The sequence below is a fragment of the Denticeps clupeoides genome, chromosome 4, assembly GCF_900700375.1.
Source record: "Denticeps clupeoides chromosome 4, fDenClu1.1, whole genome shotgun sequence".
NCBI classification, from domain to species: Eukaryota; Metazoa; Chordata; class Actinopteri; order Clupeiformes; family Denticipitidae; genus Denticeps; species Denticeps clupeoides.
Window position 1 is genome coordinate 20,603,304 of NC_041710.1, and position 17,859 is coordinate 20,621,162.

Consider the following 17,859-nt stretch of genomic DNA (forward strand, 5'->3'; position numbering starts at 1 on the left):
GATGTGATGGTGGTAGGGGAGCCCACTCTGATGGGTGGTGAGTTTGGGGACGAGGACGAACGTCTGATCACACGGCTGGAGAACACACAGTATGATGCTACCAATGGCCTTGACGATGAAGAGGACTACACCTCTTCCCCGGCCCTTGGCAACAGCCCCTGGAGCAGCAAGCCCCCTAACAACCAGGACAGCAAGCCTGATACTACGGCAACACAATCTTCCCAGTAGCACATTTTGACGACCATGGATATCAATGCACCCTTTGCAGATCACCTAATGAAGTTCACAACCTGAACAACATGGACCTCCAAGGCAGAAAATGCACTCTGAAGAACAAACATCAATCTTAGTCACCTGGAAAAGTGCTAAATATGCATATGATGAAAATAAAAAACAGAAACCCTCCCAAAGCTGTGGCTTGGCCAAGAGACCCTGAGTTCTCCTGAGTGCAGAGGATTCATTCATCTGATCAGAACCTTGGCCCCAAGCTCTAAGCATCAACACCTTCAAATGCATGAGTGGGACTGGGCCAGATTGCGGCCCAAAGCAGAACTCGCACAGCCTACACTGGCTGGACCGCAACCAGCCTTGTTTATATAAAAAGAAGGAATAAAAAACTCTTGACATATCATATCTGCATTTTTTATTAGACATTGAATGCATATTTGTTATTTTTTCTGTTTTTCATTATAATATTGCAGGTCCAGTCTGTCTCTGGCACAGACTGCAGAATGAAAATCATTTTGTAAGAAATGGCCGCATTAGCAAATTTCTACTCATTTTATACATTGGCATGTACATACATTATAGCATCCCATAGACCTCCCTCAGTCCCATGTGTACATGTATATATAGCATCTCACTGTTTCCCAATTTTGTACACCTACAGTATGTACAGCATCTGCTTTTGCGGTCCACCTCTTCCTACCTGATGGCTGTAAAATATTTTGTGGATGAGAAAATGTAAGACAGATGCTTGTTTGACCTGTTGAATTATGTTTTTTTTTTCTCTCTCTGCTTATAGACTGTCATAGCAACCATTATGTTTTAAATACAAAAATACAAAATGTTGTTTCATGTTTCAGATGCAGAACATAAATAAGAACATGACCACAAATAAAACAAAAAAAAAAAAAAAAAAAGGTTTCTAACTGCATTTTATGAGCACATTTGATATGGTTTATCTGTTGATTTAATTTTTAGTTAATATTATTTGTGAAAGTGAATTGTTAATTTCATGACAGTTGTATTTCCAAGCTGAAAGACATTCTGGATAAAATTAATCAAACAAAATAGAGGACATATTACAAATGCAAATCTATTTACGTTCAAATGTTAGGTGTTTGACTGTAAAAAATAATATAGATCTCTATTTCAGGCAGGGCAAGGTTGGTAAAACGATCTTGTTCACCAAAAAGTACTTTTGAACACGAGTGTTTCCTGTGCATTTCATCTTAAGCATTATGCACACAAGTGTGTTGGTTTTTTGTGCAAGAGTGACTGAAAGGTCAGCGCATGTCTGCCTGATCGTTCCTGACATGTAGAGCATGTGATTGTAATTACTGGGGATATTATTTGGGGAGGGGAGGGTACTGTCCCCTCTTTAAAAAGCATCTGGCTGATTTCTTTTGAAATCTCAGCCCTGGTTGACTCATGGTGGCTTTACAGACTTTGCCTGAGAGAAAACTAAATGCAGTGTATTTTTCCCCCTTTATCACTATTATTTCCCTCTGTTGCATGTGCTTCATGGTGTGTGTGTGTGTGTGTGTGTGTGTGTGTGTGTGTGTGTGTGTGTGTGTGTGTTTAGAGGCAATGTTGGTGAGTGTGTGAAATTATTTATTTGCACACTCATGCACACACATTTGATACTCAGTAATCAAAAATTTAATACGGTTTCAGAATTCATTTTTATCACTTTACAGTGTCCAGAATGTTTCTCTTGGGATGGGAATATAAAAAGTCATTCTGTAAATATTCTGGTGGCTGATTTTAAGAATCACTGGGCAGCTGTTTATGCTTTGTGTTTTGACAAGGAAGTACCTTTATTTTTTATTTTTTTTCGCTTATGGTGTTGATACTTTAACTACATTTGCAGAAAAATAAGCTGACCTCAAAAATCTCCTATAAATGTTTGTACATATATATAAATATATGTCTGCTTTTGTAAGGATTCAAAAGCATATCTCAGATTTTTTGAGTACCAAGTAATCATATTGTTTTAAACAGAAAATGTAACATACTTGCAGAAATGTATGTGTGTGTTCTGTATGCTTTGCTCTTATTTGTGCTAATAAATTGTGTTTCGGCTTAAGAGGCTGTTTTGATGCGAGCGTCTCGTGGTAACCAGGTGCATGTGTAAAGCCTGGTTATGGTTGAAGACCGCGATGTTCAGCTTTATTCCGTGTGTAAACACTGCTGCTCTCTCACGCAGTTGAAATAAACCCCAGATGTTTGTAATTGGGGGGGGGGGGGGGGGGGGGGGGGGGGGGGGGGGGGGGGGGGGGGTAGGGGGGTATTGTAGCTAAAGGCTGCCCTCTGGTGGACAAAAACAGGGATTTATACCCGGGAGCGAAAACACGACGCAGTCTTTTTCGCTCCCATTTCGGTGAAAAACGGTGAAAATTTTTGCCACATCACTATGTTGACAGCCAGAGAATTTTTACCATGCATTTACCATACTGGCTCGGTCGAGCACTGGGTTAACCGGTGGCACAAGGTCGACAAAGTAGAACATGTTAACAAAGTTATGTTTGTTCAGAGCAATAGTGAAAAATAGTTAAACTGTTGTGACTCGTGACACAACTCAGCAAGCATTATGACTGGTGCCGTGTCCAATAAATTGCACTATACCTGGTATTAGCAGGATATAAGCTCATTATGCCTAGTTTACAGTATATCGGACTATTGTGAATGAGTGGGCGTGTTCTATCTTTAATTTTGCTCGGTAGTTATATACTTTCAATATGCCTCTGTTGGCCCGAATCAAATGACATCGCAATAAAGGTCTCCTGCGTCTGGTGACGAGCGAAGCGCAGTGCATCATGGGGGGTGTAGTTCTCGGCCCCGTGTTAGTTACGACCTGATGACGTAGGCGTGTTGCTGTCTGTTCGGCTACTTTCGCTGCGATCGAGTGAAGATGGCGGACTCGGTAGCGGCTGGTCCAGGGGACGAAAAAGAGACGGAAAACGAGGACAAGGATAGAGAGAAAGGGGCTTCAAATAATACGACGCGTGCTGAGATGAGCAGCGGCGCCTCCGAGGTGACGGAGACCCTGGGGTTTTACGAGAGGAACGCCAGTAAGAAAGACAAGAAGCGGAATCTCTCGGGTGAGCGCAGAGCCTGCCTACGGACCTGTCAAAATAGCTGTCGATGTTACCCCGATTCCACCACATTCCGTCAGATGGTCAGCTTCCTGTGCAAAGTGGCTGCACAGAAGTACGTGACACTTCTAGTCGTGCTTATTTTATATATCATTAGCTGTCAATATGCGTGCCGCCGTGAATTCGGACCAAAAGGCTAATAGTGTCGGATTTAGTCAGCCAGCCAGCCTGTAAGTCGCCGGATCGTTTTTTTTTACCGCACTGATCTACGGTGAATACAGGATAAATGTGAGGGGCTCCGTGCACAGTTTGATGTAGCATCTTACACCCAGCATGCCTGCGCAGACGCAGCGGACGTCTGCGTTTTTATTTCGTCTGCGAGGCTTCCGTGGCTGTTGCATCCTCCAGGGTCTCTGCTTTGCCATCGCTGGCGTCAGATCGCCTAGGAAGCACGGCCAGGAAATTCCGCCGGCAAGTCTAGCGCCGGGTCCGACGGGTCATGTGAGGTTCCTCTCTGACGTAAGCAGGACGACCGTAAACACTGTGTACTGCTGCTTTGCTGCGCCTGTTTCGACCTACACTTGACCTGTTTTTTTTTTTTGCTAAGGATGGATGAATCGGAAGAAAGGCGTGCCCTGCACCTGCTGACCTTCTTTAGGGATGAACCCTGTTGCAACGTGCATGCAAGGGCGCAATAAGGAGCATGTTAAAATTGCACCTAAACCCTGCAGGATCGGTGGGAGTGGGTTGTTCAGACCATGGCAAAGTTCGGTACTGCAGGTCCACCAAATGTATTAAAGAGGACCTGTGTAATTATCGGCATGAAACCGTTCCCTAGCATTTGTTTGCAGAGTGGTCTCAACCTCCTGACTTTTTCGTTTAAACTTGAGTGAGCAAAGAACTGTAGCCTTGGCTCATGCACCGCCAGACTCCTTATCATCCGCGGTGACTGTTTGTGATGCGTGACTGGCCAAAGGATGGCCTGGGGGAGCCCAGCAAATATTTGCCCAAATACAATCGCAGCGCAGCCTCTTGGCAGGTGTGTCTGTGGCTGCAGACAGAGGGATTGAGCTGTAGCCTGCAGTCTTAATTCTCTGCAGTTCATATTTTATCATGTTTATGATAAAATATGCATCGGTGCTTTACGGCGTCAACCTGAGAGCAAAAAGCAATGCGTATTAATCACTCTCAGCACAATAATCTGACTTAACTGCTGACTCAACCCAGACGTATGACACTGACATCATGAATGATCTCTAGCTGCACAGTTCTACTCTCGACCATCCACCCAGCACCAGAGCGAGGGACAGAAACTTTGTTGCTTGTAATAAATCTTATATAACAGTGTTGCATCAGATGTGACCTCTACCGTGGGTCAGATAAGGAACACTAAACTGGGCCGATAGTTGCTTCAGGTTTCCCATGTAAAGGTATTAAGATTTTGCTGTTGCGTGAAGTGTGCAATTGGCTCTCACCACACTGTTTAGTTTTGGATGTCTCCATAGTTTAAGAAACTGTAGCTGTGCAAACTAGTTGTGCAATGATTTATAGTTACAGTAATTAGCAGACGCTCTTGTCCAGCGCTTTCCAGTGTACCTCAGTGCTTTGAAGTCCTTATCTGACATCTATACCTGTATTTTGCTTTTAATATCGGTCTTAATGGCCCCCTAACACTGTATTTGAAGTCTCTTTCTGAAACTCGGCCACTTTTAGCGGGCCGCACTATGAGGTATCCCCAGGACGCGCCGTTTCGGTGTGTGTAGCTTTAAATGCAAATGAGGAGGAGAGAGGCATATAGAAGTATTTATAGAAAAAATACATTTGTGTGCATATTTACATCCAATCACCAAGCAGCTGCAATGCTTCACACGTTAGGAAGCCAAGCCGTTCGGTGGAGATAATTTTTTAGGGGAGCTCTGGGTGGAAAAAGCATGAGAAACGGGAGGTAACCTGTCCCCTTATGACAATTTCTAGCCACCGCAGGACCATAGACAGGCTAGGAGAACTCCTATTTTAATAGGGACTTGTATATATCACAAAGTGAAATTTTCATGATAGGGCACCTTTCAACCAACAAGCGCTCTTTAAGAGAGACTATCGGCTATGTTACATAGCATCACAAGTCCTATTTAGCCATATTACGATCAGATTGTTCTTCACGATTTCTTAGATTAAAAGTAGAAGGAAACGCAGCAGGAATAATGCCATGGGTGATCATATAATTCCAGTGCAGATCAAACTGCTTAGGTTGCCTGCTGCTTTTAAATTGGATTTTCAGGTCCCTGGGTCCCCTCTTCATTTTTGAAGCTTTAAATTCGGGCAGAATATGTGCCAGAGCATGCTCGCTACTTAAAGGCACAGGATGGAAGGAGATTTTTTTTTTTTTTCTGCTACGAACACTGTCGTGATTAGTTTGTGATTCATATATCATCACAGGGATTTGCTTCTGGTTGTGTTATGTTTGCTTTCCGTTTTTTTACAGTGTTGGAAGCGGTCAGGTTATGTTCGGCCTACAGTAGCATGGCATGCTGCTCATCCTCCACGTTTGTTATTTTGTGGTATCTATACGGCTGCGTCCACATGTCTATATTATGTGGAGAAGACTGATCATACACTGTGTGCGGGCTTGCTGTTCCCTCTATATTACTGAAGTAAATCAGGCCACAAGGCAGACAAGAGTGTGAGTGTCTGGATTCTCACTCTCATATGGGATGCCGTATGGGGTATGGAGAACACATGGTTTGTGCCCCCCTGAAATCAACAAGTCCCTCGCCGTGAGGAGTCCCAGAGGAAGAAGCTTCTGTCTCTGTGTGGAAAAACCTGGAGAGACGCAGCTGGTAGACAATTGACTGTTCCGATACAGGCTGTTCTTTTATGAAGAGTGCTGCTGGGTCAGACGAGAGTGTGTGTGTGTAAATGAGAGAGACAGAGACACACAATGCACGCACCGTTGGCATTAGGCACAGAGGAAAAGCCTTTGTGATCTGTATGGCGTTCTCTGTGTTGACGCTGTGTTTGTGTTTTTGTTTGTGGCTGTGTGTCCTGAAAGCAGATCTTTCTCTGGTGCGCTTCATCAGAGCTGAGCTGACCAGGGGGTACTTTCTGGAACACAACGAGGCCAAATACACGGAGCGCAGAGAGAGAGTCTACACCTGCCTGCGTATACCTAAAGAGCTGGAGAAGGCAAGTCTGTAATGGTTTTCATAGGAAAGAACGCGGGCTGTCCAGCGTTCTCACGTCCAACGCCCCTGTCTGTTGTCATGTGATGTCCAAATAAATACAATTTCCTTTAATGTTTCAGCAGAGCTGAGACCTCAGATAGTAGAATTTTCTACAGCCACTAGAGGGAGCAGGTTGGCCTAGTTTTACAACCGTGGGAGAACAACTGCTATTTGTTAAATGGTCATGGACCTCTGAAGATAAGAGGAACTCTTTAACATGAATCCCTGGAAAGAAATAAAAGAAAGACAAATTGCAAGATCATTGGACAGGTTGAGGTCAGCAAAGGTCCCTCAAGGTCCAAGGACAGCTGCTCTTCACTAGGAATCTTTTTCTCTTTTAACCGTGTTTTTCAGCCTGAAATTTCCATGTCTCCATTTTTTTTTGCCATCGCAATAAAGCCTGCAAAATTAGCAATTTACCGCATATTTTCCAAACCTACTGCATTATTTTTACCAAAATTACCAAAAAACCCTTCATGTAAAGTCACACCTGTTGTGCAACACCTGCTGGTGGCAGTATTTGCTCGACAACACTGCTGTCACCTTCGCAGCGTTTTAATCAATAATGCCAAGCACGGGATGTTGCCTGAGGAAGCCACCGAATCCACCCCCATCCTCTCACCCTCGTCCCCTGTCTCCCTGCAGCTGATGATATTTGGGTTCTTCCTCTGCCTGGACGCCTTTCTGTACGTCTTCACTCTGCTGCCTCTCAGAGTGCTGCTGGCCCTCATCCGTCTGCTAACACTGCCCTGCTGCAGGCTCAGGTGAGCATCTCCACACACGTTCACGCATGTGGAGGGATCAGGCCTATAAATGTGTAAATCACTCCTCATACGGCAGCACAAATGTAATCTTTCTTACCACTTCGCTGTCAACCCTACACTCTTCTTGTGGGCCCAGCAGCTGGGTTGTGTTTCACTGTGTGTCTCCCTGTCCGCAGGGCTAATATGCCCCTACTGCTGAATGAGCAGGTACTGTACACACGTGCAGAGGCTGTTCTGCCCCAGCGGCTGCTTTTTATTGTCGCTTTAAACAGCAGGGCTTTGTTTTATGACTCCAGGCTCTCAGACCGTACACCCACATTTATTCTTCAAGAATTTGCTGAAGCTTTCTGACACAAATGCACGCTTACTATTACTGTATGTTAATACACTGTGTTTATATACAGATGCATTTATAGTGCATCTAGACATATATCATTTTCCACCCTGCATGCTTTCAGGGATGATGTGTTGCCTCCAATGCATTCAAACACTGGGGTGGTAGTAGCCTAGTGTGCAAAACACTCACTATGAACCAGAAGACCACAAAATGACAGGTTCAAACCCCACTTACTACCATTGTGTCCCTGAGCAAGACACTTAACCCTGAGTGTCTCCAGGTGGGACTGTCCCACGCTCTGGATAAGTGCTGTAAATGTAAATGTGACTGTGGTCTGTGGCTATGACCGCTGGCTACCACAACTCCATGCACCTTTTCAATCAGTTTTCCCTGATTCATGACTCTGAGTCAGGAGCCAAGACTCAGATAGAACAATATAAGACTGCTGTTGCCATACATTATGTTCTCTTTACATTTCTGTATGCAGTTTACTCCAACTCCAACACACAGCGGCAGAATGGTTTTTACAATGTTTTAACAATGACAGGAATTAAGAATGGGTAATATTGCTAAATAATAAATTGTTTTTCTAAATCTTATGGTGTACAGGAATCACGTTTCTCTAACTATTTCTCACTTGTTAATACACTAATTTAAAATAACCTAACTGAATTATCCTTGTATTACATTACATCATGATCTTATGTATACTCTTCTGAACACCGTTCAGCACTGGTTTCTGTGCATGTAGTATCTCAATTCAGCCAGCAGATGGCATGCTTGCATTTAGGATAAACTGTAAAATAAAGATGAACAAATATTCAGTCATTGTTAACAAAATAAATAGACAAGTGGATAAAATAGACAAAACATGGTGGCTTTTTAATAGTAAAATATTATCGGACCGATTTATCATCTCCTGACTGAGGAATTTGCAGCATGATGCTTGTACAGGCTCTTAGAGCACTAACTGCTGTGAGTTCTTCTAACTCTGTGCACTCTGTACATGCTTAAACTCATGTGTTACTGAATGCGTGAGGGAGGTTGACTGACAGCATTTAAAAAACAAAACTAATCTATGTATATTTGACTGTGCATGTGGCCCTGCAGTGGCACACGGATCCTGCAGCCTGCCCAGGTCTGTGATGTCCTCAAGGGTTTTATTCTGGTGCTGTGTTACTCCATGATGCACTATGTGGATTACTCCATGATGTACCATATGATCCGGGGCCAGTCTGTCATCAAGCTCTACATCATTTACAACATGCTAGAGGTACGTTTGCCGAAACACATCACACAGCACTCAATTTACTGATTGTTTAAGGGTTTCTGAGAATCGTGGTTCTCAGTAAATGTTAAAATAACTACCTGGTAGATCAAAATCCATGATTGGATTTGGATTAGAGAGGTCGGATTCGTTTAGTCCTATGGTGTGGGTACTGAAATGTTGAAATACCTCAAGATAAATAATTTGCTCTCAGGTTGCAGATCGACTCTTCTCCTCTTTTGGTCAAGACATCCTGGATGCTCTCTACTGGACAGCCACGGAGCCAAAAGAAAGAAAGAGGGCACACATTGGTGTGATCCCTCACTTTCTCATGGCTGTTCTCTATGTGTGTATCCTTTTTCTCTTCCTAGACACAAGCAGAGGGGGATATAAGCTGTCCAGCATTGAGTATACTGCACTCAAACATGCAGCAAGAAAGACAAAAACCTACATTCAATTCTATTTCACTAATCTTATTGTCAATAAAGACAGCGAAGTCATTGTGAAACACTGCAGCACAGCACACGGTGCACACAGTGAAATGTGTCCTCTGCATTTAACACATCACCCGCAGTGAGCAGCCATGCCAGGCACCACTGAGCAAAGTACCGTCCCCACACACTGCTCCACGGGCACCTGTCATGTCAGTGGCATCTTGGCAGTTCGGGTGCGCGGACCTGTCCAATAACAGGTCCGTGTCCTTAACCGCTAGGACACCACTGCCCCACACAGTATTCCTACTCTGGACATATTTTTCACATTACATTTGAATGAACATGAAGCTCCCATTGTACTTCAGTTTGAGAACTGTGAACAGACAATGCAGATATTTTCCTGAGCCTTTGTCTCCAGTCCTGCATGCCATCCTTATCATGGTTCAGGCCACCACCCTCAACGTCGCCTTCAACTCCCACAACAAGTCCCTGCTCACCATCATGATGTCCAACAATGTGGGTACACGATCAGGGTCTTATACTACTGAGTTTGGGGCTAGACTTGTGACATACATGTTTATTTCCTGACACTACATGGTGTATTCACTTGAAGGGCCTTTATAGAGAATACAGACACTTTGTTCAAGTTAAATCACTTTTTTTTTTTGGTTAATCCTCACATGAGATGTCAGAACATTGTTCAGGGTTTTATTTGTGTGATTGCTGTCTGCAGTTTGTGGAGATCAAAGGCAGTGTATTTAAGAAGTTTGAGAAGAACAACCTGTTCCAGATGTCGAACAGCGGTGAGTCAGATGCTAATACACACAGACGTGTCAGAAAGAGATGGCTTGCACTGAAAAAATGTCTCATCTTTAAACTGTGTCCCTTTGAAATGGAAATTAGCCTCCAGCACAATTGAAAAGTCTGGTCTTATTTATTAATTCACATGTCATCATTTGATTCATAACTATTAATGTCTGCGAAACCCAGATTATTGTGTCTTTGGAATGAATGGCAGAGATGCCCTTTTCATTTTTGTGTGATCGTATTTATAATTTGCAGATATCAAAGAAAGATTCACCAACTATGTACTGCTGCTTATTGTCTGTCTCAGAAATATGGAGCAGTTCTCCTGGAACCCAGGTGATTAGCTTCCATTGTTTTTTCATACATGAGACATCTTTCATTTGTCTCTCATATCTGACTTTTTTGGTCTTTTTGTTCTAAAGTCAGACTACAATTGAATGGGTTCTCGGTTTGCATTCCTTGTTGATTTTGCATGTACCTAACATGATATTGTGGATACGTTGACTGCAGATCACTTCTGGGTGCTCTTCCCTGATGTATGTATGGTCATTGCCTCGGAGGTGGCTGTGGACGTGGTCAAACACGCATTCATCACAAAGTTTAATGACATTACAGCTGATGTGAGTATCCCAGCTCTTCAGTGCACTGCTGTGACAATTAACACAGTGTCTGTTATGTACTATCACCAGCACCATCACTTCTAATGCAGAAGTGGATTCACACCCAGACATGTGTGCTCAATGCTGCTTTCTAGAGCAGGACAAAACCAGGAACCTGCACTGGCAGAACCCCTGTGCACTCAGTTAATATGACACCAGGTTTTCTGTTCTACTGACTTATACATAAGGTTGTGCCTGATTCCTTTTGGCTTTCAGACTCTTGGCTTATCTCCCTTTCTCCCTATGCAACCCATGTTTACGAGTTTAAAAGCGCTTAGAGTTAAGCAAAGAGTAAATCAGACTGTGGTTATGATAACGCTCCGGTGCTTTGCCACACCACCTCAATTTTATCCCATATTGCAAAAATCCACAGCTACTCAATCAGTGAAGTCAGATGCCCTTCCTAGAGAAGAGGAGATGACCGGGAGCCTCTAGGGGAGTAGTGAGATTGAGATGGAGTTGGGGAGAAGTAGAGAGGATTAGGTTGTGCTACCTGGCAGGGATTAGCCCAGTGGGATCTCAGTGGTGTTACAGTGTCTTACAGGCAGGAGGATTTGTGTCACCGCAGTGAGGACCACCCACACAGACACGCATACACACATTCTTTCCCTGGTTTCTTCTTCAAATTAGTTAGGAATCAAGAATATGATAAATCTTAGCTCATAATGGTTTTTACCAAATCAACATTTTTAAAAGCCAAGATATAAAAATAACAACATTTATTCTTCATGGCTAGTTATTAGAAACCATGTGAATTGTGATTACATTTACATTTATGGCATTTATCAGAAACCTTTATCCAGAGTGTCTTACAATCGGTAGTGACAGGGACAGTCCCCATAGAGACAGGGTTAAGTGTCTTGATTAGCAACACAACGGTAGTAAGTGGGGTTTGAACCTGAGAACCTTCTGCAATGAATAGCATCTTTTTATTAGTGATCTTGGGTGAGAAGCAGCTTCATAGAGCACATATTTATATCCGTCATTTTCTTTATCGTTACACAAACAGTGGTCTATGTTGCGAATTATAAACTCATTGCATAACCTGGGGAGATTAACCTTCAGAGACCCTAGTGTCAATCGGTCCCTTAGTTAGTCAAACTAACAAATTTGTGGACATATATAAATATTACACTGAATTATTAAGAAATTTCTGTGCACCATTAACAATAAATCATGCATTTTAATATACAGTATTTCATGTTCTTGCCGGTACAACATGGAATGTTAACATTTTCAGTAATTTTACATTATGTGCTCCTGAGTGGAAAGACGGGGTATTTCTCTGACTCATCTTTACTTTACTTTACTTTACTTTATTTGGCAGACGCTTTTATCCAAAGCGACTTACAATGGGAAGACACCAGCAATTCTCGTTCGATTTCTATAGAATATCAAGTATACAATCTCTGACACAAACACACACACACACACACCAGCACACACAGCTAATTTAAGGTTCTTAATTCTCAACAGGAAATGTCTTGATCTTTGGAAAGCAGGCCAGAAAATCCCAGAGCTGTAACAAGTCACAGCTGTCACTGTCTTTGTGTGTGTGTTGTGCATGTACATTCTGTCTTCCATTTCAGTTTTATATCAGTCTGTGCTGCTGTCTTACAGGTATACAGCGAATACAGGGCCAGCCTGGCCTTTGACCTCGTCAGCAGTCGGCAAAAAAACGTAAGGCCATTTCTGAGGTGACCGTCTCAGTTCAGCTGTGCTTTTTACGCTTTAGTGTGTACTGGTTTATAGCGTTAGTAAATATGAGGCCTAGTGGACCATCATTGGGATTGTGTGTTCTGTGCTGCACTAGGCCTACACGGACTACAGCGACACTGTCTCCAGGAGAATGGGTTTCATCCCGCTTCCTCTTGCATTGCTGGTGAGTCGGTGATAACTAAGCAATAAGAAAGTGCCAATAAGAAAGTGATTAAACCTAGTCCTAAAGTAAAAGCGGAGAACTTAATAAAGTTACATTTATGGCATTTATCAGACGTCCTTATCCGGAGCGACTTACAATCAGTATTTACAGGGACAGTCCCCCCTGGAGCAACTCAGGGTTAAATGTCTTGCTCAGGGACACAATGGTAGTAAGTGGGATTCGAACCTGGGTCTTCTGGTTCATAGGCAAGTGTGTTACCCGCTGGGCTACTACCACCCTAAAGTTCTTCTGTAGTCTAGGATTGGTCCTAATCTTTGAATGGTAAAGAGACCCTTTATGTTGAATAATTAAATGTAAAGGCAAATGAATGGGAATGGGAATTGGTTTTACATTTGACTCAAAATGTCTTTATTTGCTTTAGCTCATTAGGGTGGTGACAAGCTCAGTCAAAATCCAGGGGTCGCTGTCTCTCGTCTGTGTGCTGCTGTTCTACCTGGGGTAAGCGATGTGTGTGTGTGTATGAGTGAGATATAACTCATATAAAAAATGATACTGGATTAATGTAATAACTGTGCTGATAGTACTGCTGTTTAGCCTGGGGATGTCTCCTCCTCTCTCCCCTCTTTATCTGTTTGGCACGTGTTTCTGCCCGTGTATGTTGTAGTATGATCACGCTGAAGGTGCTGAACAGCATCGTGCTGCTGGGGAAGTCCTGTCTCTATGTGAAGGAGGCTAATATGGAGGAGAAGCTCTTCCAGAAACCCCCGTCAGCTGCCCCCAGCAGAACCTCCAGCAGAACCAACAGAGTAAAATACAACAGCAGCCCACCAGGTAACGACTGCAACCTCACACACTCAAAACATCGTGCCAGGTAACACACACACTATAAATACAACTGCAGCACACTGGGTATTATTATACACATTCTCTTTATCAAATGGAATAAGTTATAACACAGCCAATACACTTAGTTATTAATTATAGCTATGTCTATTATAACAATAATAAGTTATTTTTAGATATACAGACACAAATACATTAGCAGCCTTCGAAGCAGTCTTTCATCTAATACACAAACACACAGACACACTCCATATTGATACTAATATTTTATTATGATTCCTGTATATTATTAACTGAATAAAGAACAAAAGCTACTATGTATGCACATGCACGCACTATGTAATTGGTTTAATGTGGATTTATGATGTCTAACTTTCTGTTACAATGTATTGCCTTACATTCCCAAGAACTCTGCTTTGTCACTACTCACACCCTCAAACCCTCTTATCACTTTTCAGAAGCTTCTGGGTATATGCTGCATTCATGTAATTCCCTGTGCTTGGTTCACTTTTAATTCTAAATCACATTATGATCAATCACTAAATCATCTTCTGTGTTCCTAGTTTTGTAACAATTTCAATATCTGGATGGGCTTAATAGTTCCCATTTGAGTCTATTTAGTTCTGCACTAGCCTTGCAGGTTATTCATATAGACACATTTATGTTTCCCTGTGCTCCTATGCCCTTCCAGGTGATCCAGTGGAAGAAGACATCGCTACATCAGTCACTTCTCAGCCCATTCATAATGGCGATCACTCCACCTCAGTACTGCCCAACAGCGAATCAGATCAGTTCCTCACCACTCCTGATGAGACAGAGGAGAAGGACCTCAGCCAGGATGGCATGGAGCTGACACACAGAGCGCCCAAAAAAGACTTGCTGGAGATCGATCGCTTCACAATCTGTGGCAACCGCATAGACTAATAAACTCGTAAATACACACACACAAAGAAACAGACATACTGATATATATACACACACGGTGCAGCTGCCAGAAGCGCTGAGAAGCTCTAGCTGCCGGGGGCAGAAGAGTGGAGCAAATCACCAAGTTGTGAGGTTTGACGAGGGTTGGCATTGTGGCATTGAACTTCGATACCCACTTACTGCCAACCTGAGCCCCACTATCCCAGCCTCTGCAGCGACTGGCAGGTTATTTATTAAGATGCAGTGTGTCTAATTTATTATAGACTGGATGGAGTAAAGCCTAGAGTTCTGCATTTCAGTTCTCCCAAAACCCCACCACAGCCTTGTCACTGCTACTCCCAGACACTATGGTCGCCATAGAAACGGTTGGAAGTGCACCGCAGAGCTGGAGAGTGATTGAGGCTGAAGTGGACCAGCAACCCAAGACAGAAGGGGGAAGATGATGATGATGGTGTGTCTAATCAAAAACCAAAAAAAACAAAAAACAATGAAGGGTTCATATACACACAATCCCACTCACACAAATAAAGAGGGCGCCAGCTTTTCAGTCCCATAGCCTGTATCTCAGGTGCATTGTAATGAAGACTCCACTGTTTCTGAGTTAAGGGGGGGAAAACCCCATTACTGCTTAAAACAAGCACAGGACCCGATGATGAAGTAAAGTCAGGACAACTTTTTTTTGTAATATTTTTAATTCAAACAGGAAAAAGAATAGGAAACATTTCTGTACTTTTATATTCCATCAAATTTAATTGTATTTTAATGGGTGACACCAGTAGATCAATGGACACTAATCTGTCACAGCATTAAGAGAAAAACATTGATTGCTATTGCTCCTCACCAGGGGTGGTATATAGTGGACAGACATTTGAACAGTGATTCTTGACTGGCCAAAATGTGATTCCCATGTTTTTATTCAGTTGAGCATCTCTGGGGTATGTTGGAGAACCAACTCCATGAAGGATCTGCAGCTAAAACTTTGGCGCCACATACCACAGTCTACCTTGGTCTTTACCAGTGGTCTTTAATACTGTGGCCGAGTGGTGTAGATTGGATACAGCACGTAAATACAAATAATTATGCATATGCGTCACATTTGCAATTGCTCCATATCAATGTACTCTTTACTCATGTGCCAGTATCACAGACTTTTTTTATGAGCCCTGCTGTCTTAATTATGAGTCTATAAATAATTTTCTACATTTGGCAATACTAAGGCCAGGTATTTGATTTTATTGCATTTAAGTGTAATAACTTGGAATGCAGGAAATGTTTGATTCCTGGTAAATTAGGGCAGTGGAGAATGCTATAGCTTTTCAACAGCTTTGTTTAAAGATGCTTTTGAAGTGATTGCAAGTATGATTTTTGTAATGGTATATTTAGTCTGGAACAAAAAATAGTAATAAGTACTGTTATCATTCCCCAGCAGAATGTAAACCACTATGGTAGCATTTTTCTTATACCTAGGGCACAAGAATCTTTACAAATGTAGTTAAAAAGGAACCACATTGTTTTTATCCGATATTTAGAAACGGGGCATGTCCTAAAGAAAACCTTAAGAGAGCATTCTTTTTTTTTTTAAGGATGACCTGATGCTATGATTTTCATACCAGCATTGTCTGTTTTATTGCGCCTTTTCAAACGGTGGTAGCACTTCAGGGCTGTAGTGTAACAGTGCTAAACTTTTATGCAGGAAAAAAACTTGCCACCATGTCACCAAAGTCACTGTGGCAAATGTACTTGTTCTGCATTATCAGAACTGAAAGCCAATGAACAAGAAAGGGCATGGCACCATTAAAATACAGCCTTATGAGGTCGTGTGCAGCCATTTCATTCTGAATGCTTGTTAAAGGTACACATTTAAAAGACCAGTTTGTGCTAAATGTTTTAGTCATTTTTAATCAGAAGAGCTCAGAGCTGGTCATTACTGGTCGTATCATTGTGTAAAAAAAATGCATTATAAATGACAGTTAAGGTAAAGTGTTTTACATTAGCTTGTGTGTATGGCTAAATGTTGACATGAATTGTTTTGTTTTTGGCGCATCACTGAAACAGCAGTTTACATTTTCTGCATGCACATCAGTACCTTTACCATGCGTTCTACCACAGCATCATTAACTGTGCTGATTTTTTGTCATTCAACAAATTGTAATGAATACCTTTCTAAGAAAAGAATCATTGCAAAAGGAACTGGGTCAGAGAAGGCAGTTGGGGGGGTCTAATAAATATTTTGTTTTGTATATATATATTTTGGTCTGTTTATTTTCCCTTCCAAGGCTTTTGTAAAAAAACTAAATGTTTATACAGTACAGACCAAAGGTTTGGACGCACCTTCTCATTCAATGTGTTTTCTTAATTTTCATGACCATTTACGTTGGTAGATTCTTACTGAATACATCAAAACTATGAATGAACACATGTGGAGTTATATACTTAACAAAAAGTAGAGACCTGACTTCCACAGTCACCGGACCTGAACCAAGTCGAGATGGTTTGGGGTGAGCTGGACCGCAGAGTGGAGGCAAAGGGGCCAACAAGTGCTAAACACCTCTGGGAAGTCCTTCAAGACTGTTGGAAAACCATTTCAGGTGACGACCTCTTGAAGCTCACCGAGAGAATGCCAAGAGTGTGCAAAGCAGTAACCAGAGCAAAGGGCGGCTATTTAGAAGAAACTAGAATATAAAACATGTTTTCAGTTATTTCACCTTTTTTTGTTAAGTACATAACTCCACATGTGTTCATTCATAGTTTTGATGCCTTCAGTGAGAATCTTCCAACGTAAATGGTCATGACAATAAAGAAAACACATGAGAGAATGAGAAGGTGTGTCCAAACTTTTGGCCTGTACTGTATAATGGGGCTACGAGACCCAAAAAGAACACAAAGCATCATCTCACGGGAGAGGAAGCGGAGCTGAAAGAGGCAGTCAGTCTTACACCAATTAAACAGGTTTGTGTGTCTGCTAGAAGAAGCCTCCGCCTGTCCCTGAATGGATGTCATCTTTCTTTGAAACCAGGGATAGGATGAACCCTTTCTTTTTGACCGTGTGGTTGGTGTATACCGGTAACAGGAGTCTCGACTGCAAGACGTGCAACTCAACTTTGATTACACAATGTACTTCCACTGTTGGGGACAAAGAGTTGAGGACAGCATGCAGTGGAAATTGGCCTGGAGAATTATTCACTTGCCGTCTTGTGGGAGCTCCGGCAGGGTGTGGCGCCAGCTGGTCTCAGGAATAACAGTTTAAGAGAAAATGAACATGAATTGTTAGTTATTCACATTCTTCAGTGTAAATGGACAGTTTTGGGTTGGCATGCAGTGTTATGCAGAAATCAAATTCGAGTAAGACATGCGACATGCTGCTGACCGCTGTGAACTGAAGTGTGTGACTATTCTCACCA

At 42.4% G+C, this 17,859-nt stretch overlaps 2 protein-coding genes across 11 annotated transcripts in view; both read left to right on the top strand.

The window, feature by feature from the left end:
- The window catches only part of LOC114789033 (LIM domain-binding protein 2-like), a 28,177-nt gene extending 26,962 nt beyond the window's left edge, over positions 1-1,215 (top strand). For 7 of the 9 annotated variants that reach the window (XM_028978078.1, XM_028978081.1, XM_028978080.1 and 4 more), the window contains one exon: positions 1-1,215. In XM_028978078.1, coding sequence (XP_028833911.1) covers positions 1-228 — 228 coding nt within the window. In that variant the 3' untranslated portion in view covers positions 229-1,215. The other 2 variants (XM_028978086.1, XM_028978087.1) reach the window with 1 other exon arrangement.
- A 1,889-nt stretch (positions 1,216-3,104) lies between these two features.
- On the top strand, positions 3,105-16,704 carry LOC114789293 (transmembrane anterior posterior transformation protein 1 homolog). 2 transcript variants are annotated; one of them, XM_028978559.1, is made up of 14 exons: positions 3,105-3,326; positions 6,370-6,503; positions 7,187-7,305; positions 8,753-8,915; positions 9,124-9,259; positions 9,762-9,859; positions 10,077-10,146; positions 10,406-10,486; positions 10,661-10,770; positions 12,430-12,489; positions 12,623-12,691; positions 13,113-13,189; positions 13,356-13,522; positions 14,226-16,704. In XM_028978559.1, the coding sequence occupies exons 1-14, from the start codon at positions 3,137-3,139 to the stop codon at positions 14,456-14,458; spliced, it is 1,707 nt and encodes a 568-aa protein (XP_028834392.1). In that variant the 5' UTR covers positions 3,105-3,136; the 3' UTR covers positions 14,459-16,704. The 2 variants fall into 2 exon arrangements, with proteins under 2 accessions (XP_028834392.1, XP_028834393.1); XM_028978560.1 differs by having other exon boundaries at positions 6,373-6,503.
- The last annotated feature ends 1,155 nt before the right edge of the window (positions 16,705-17,859 follow it).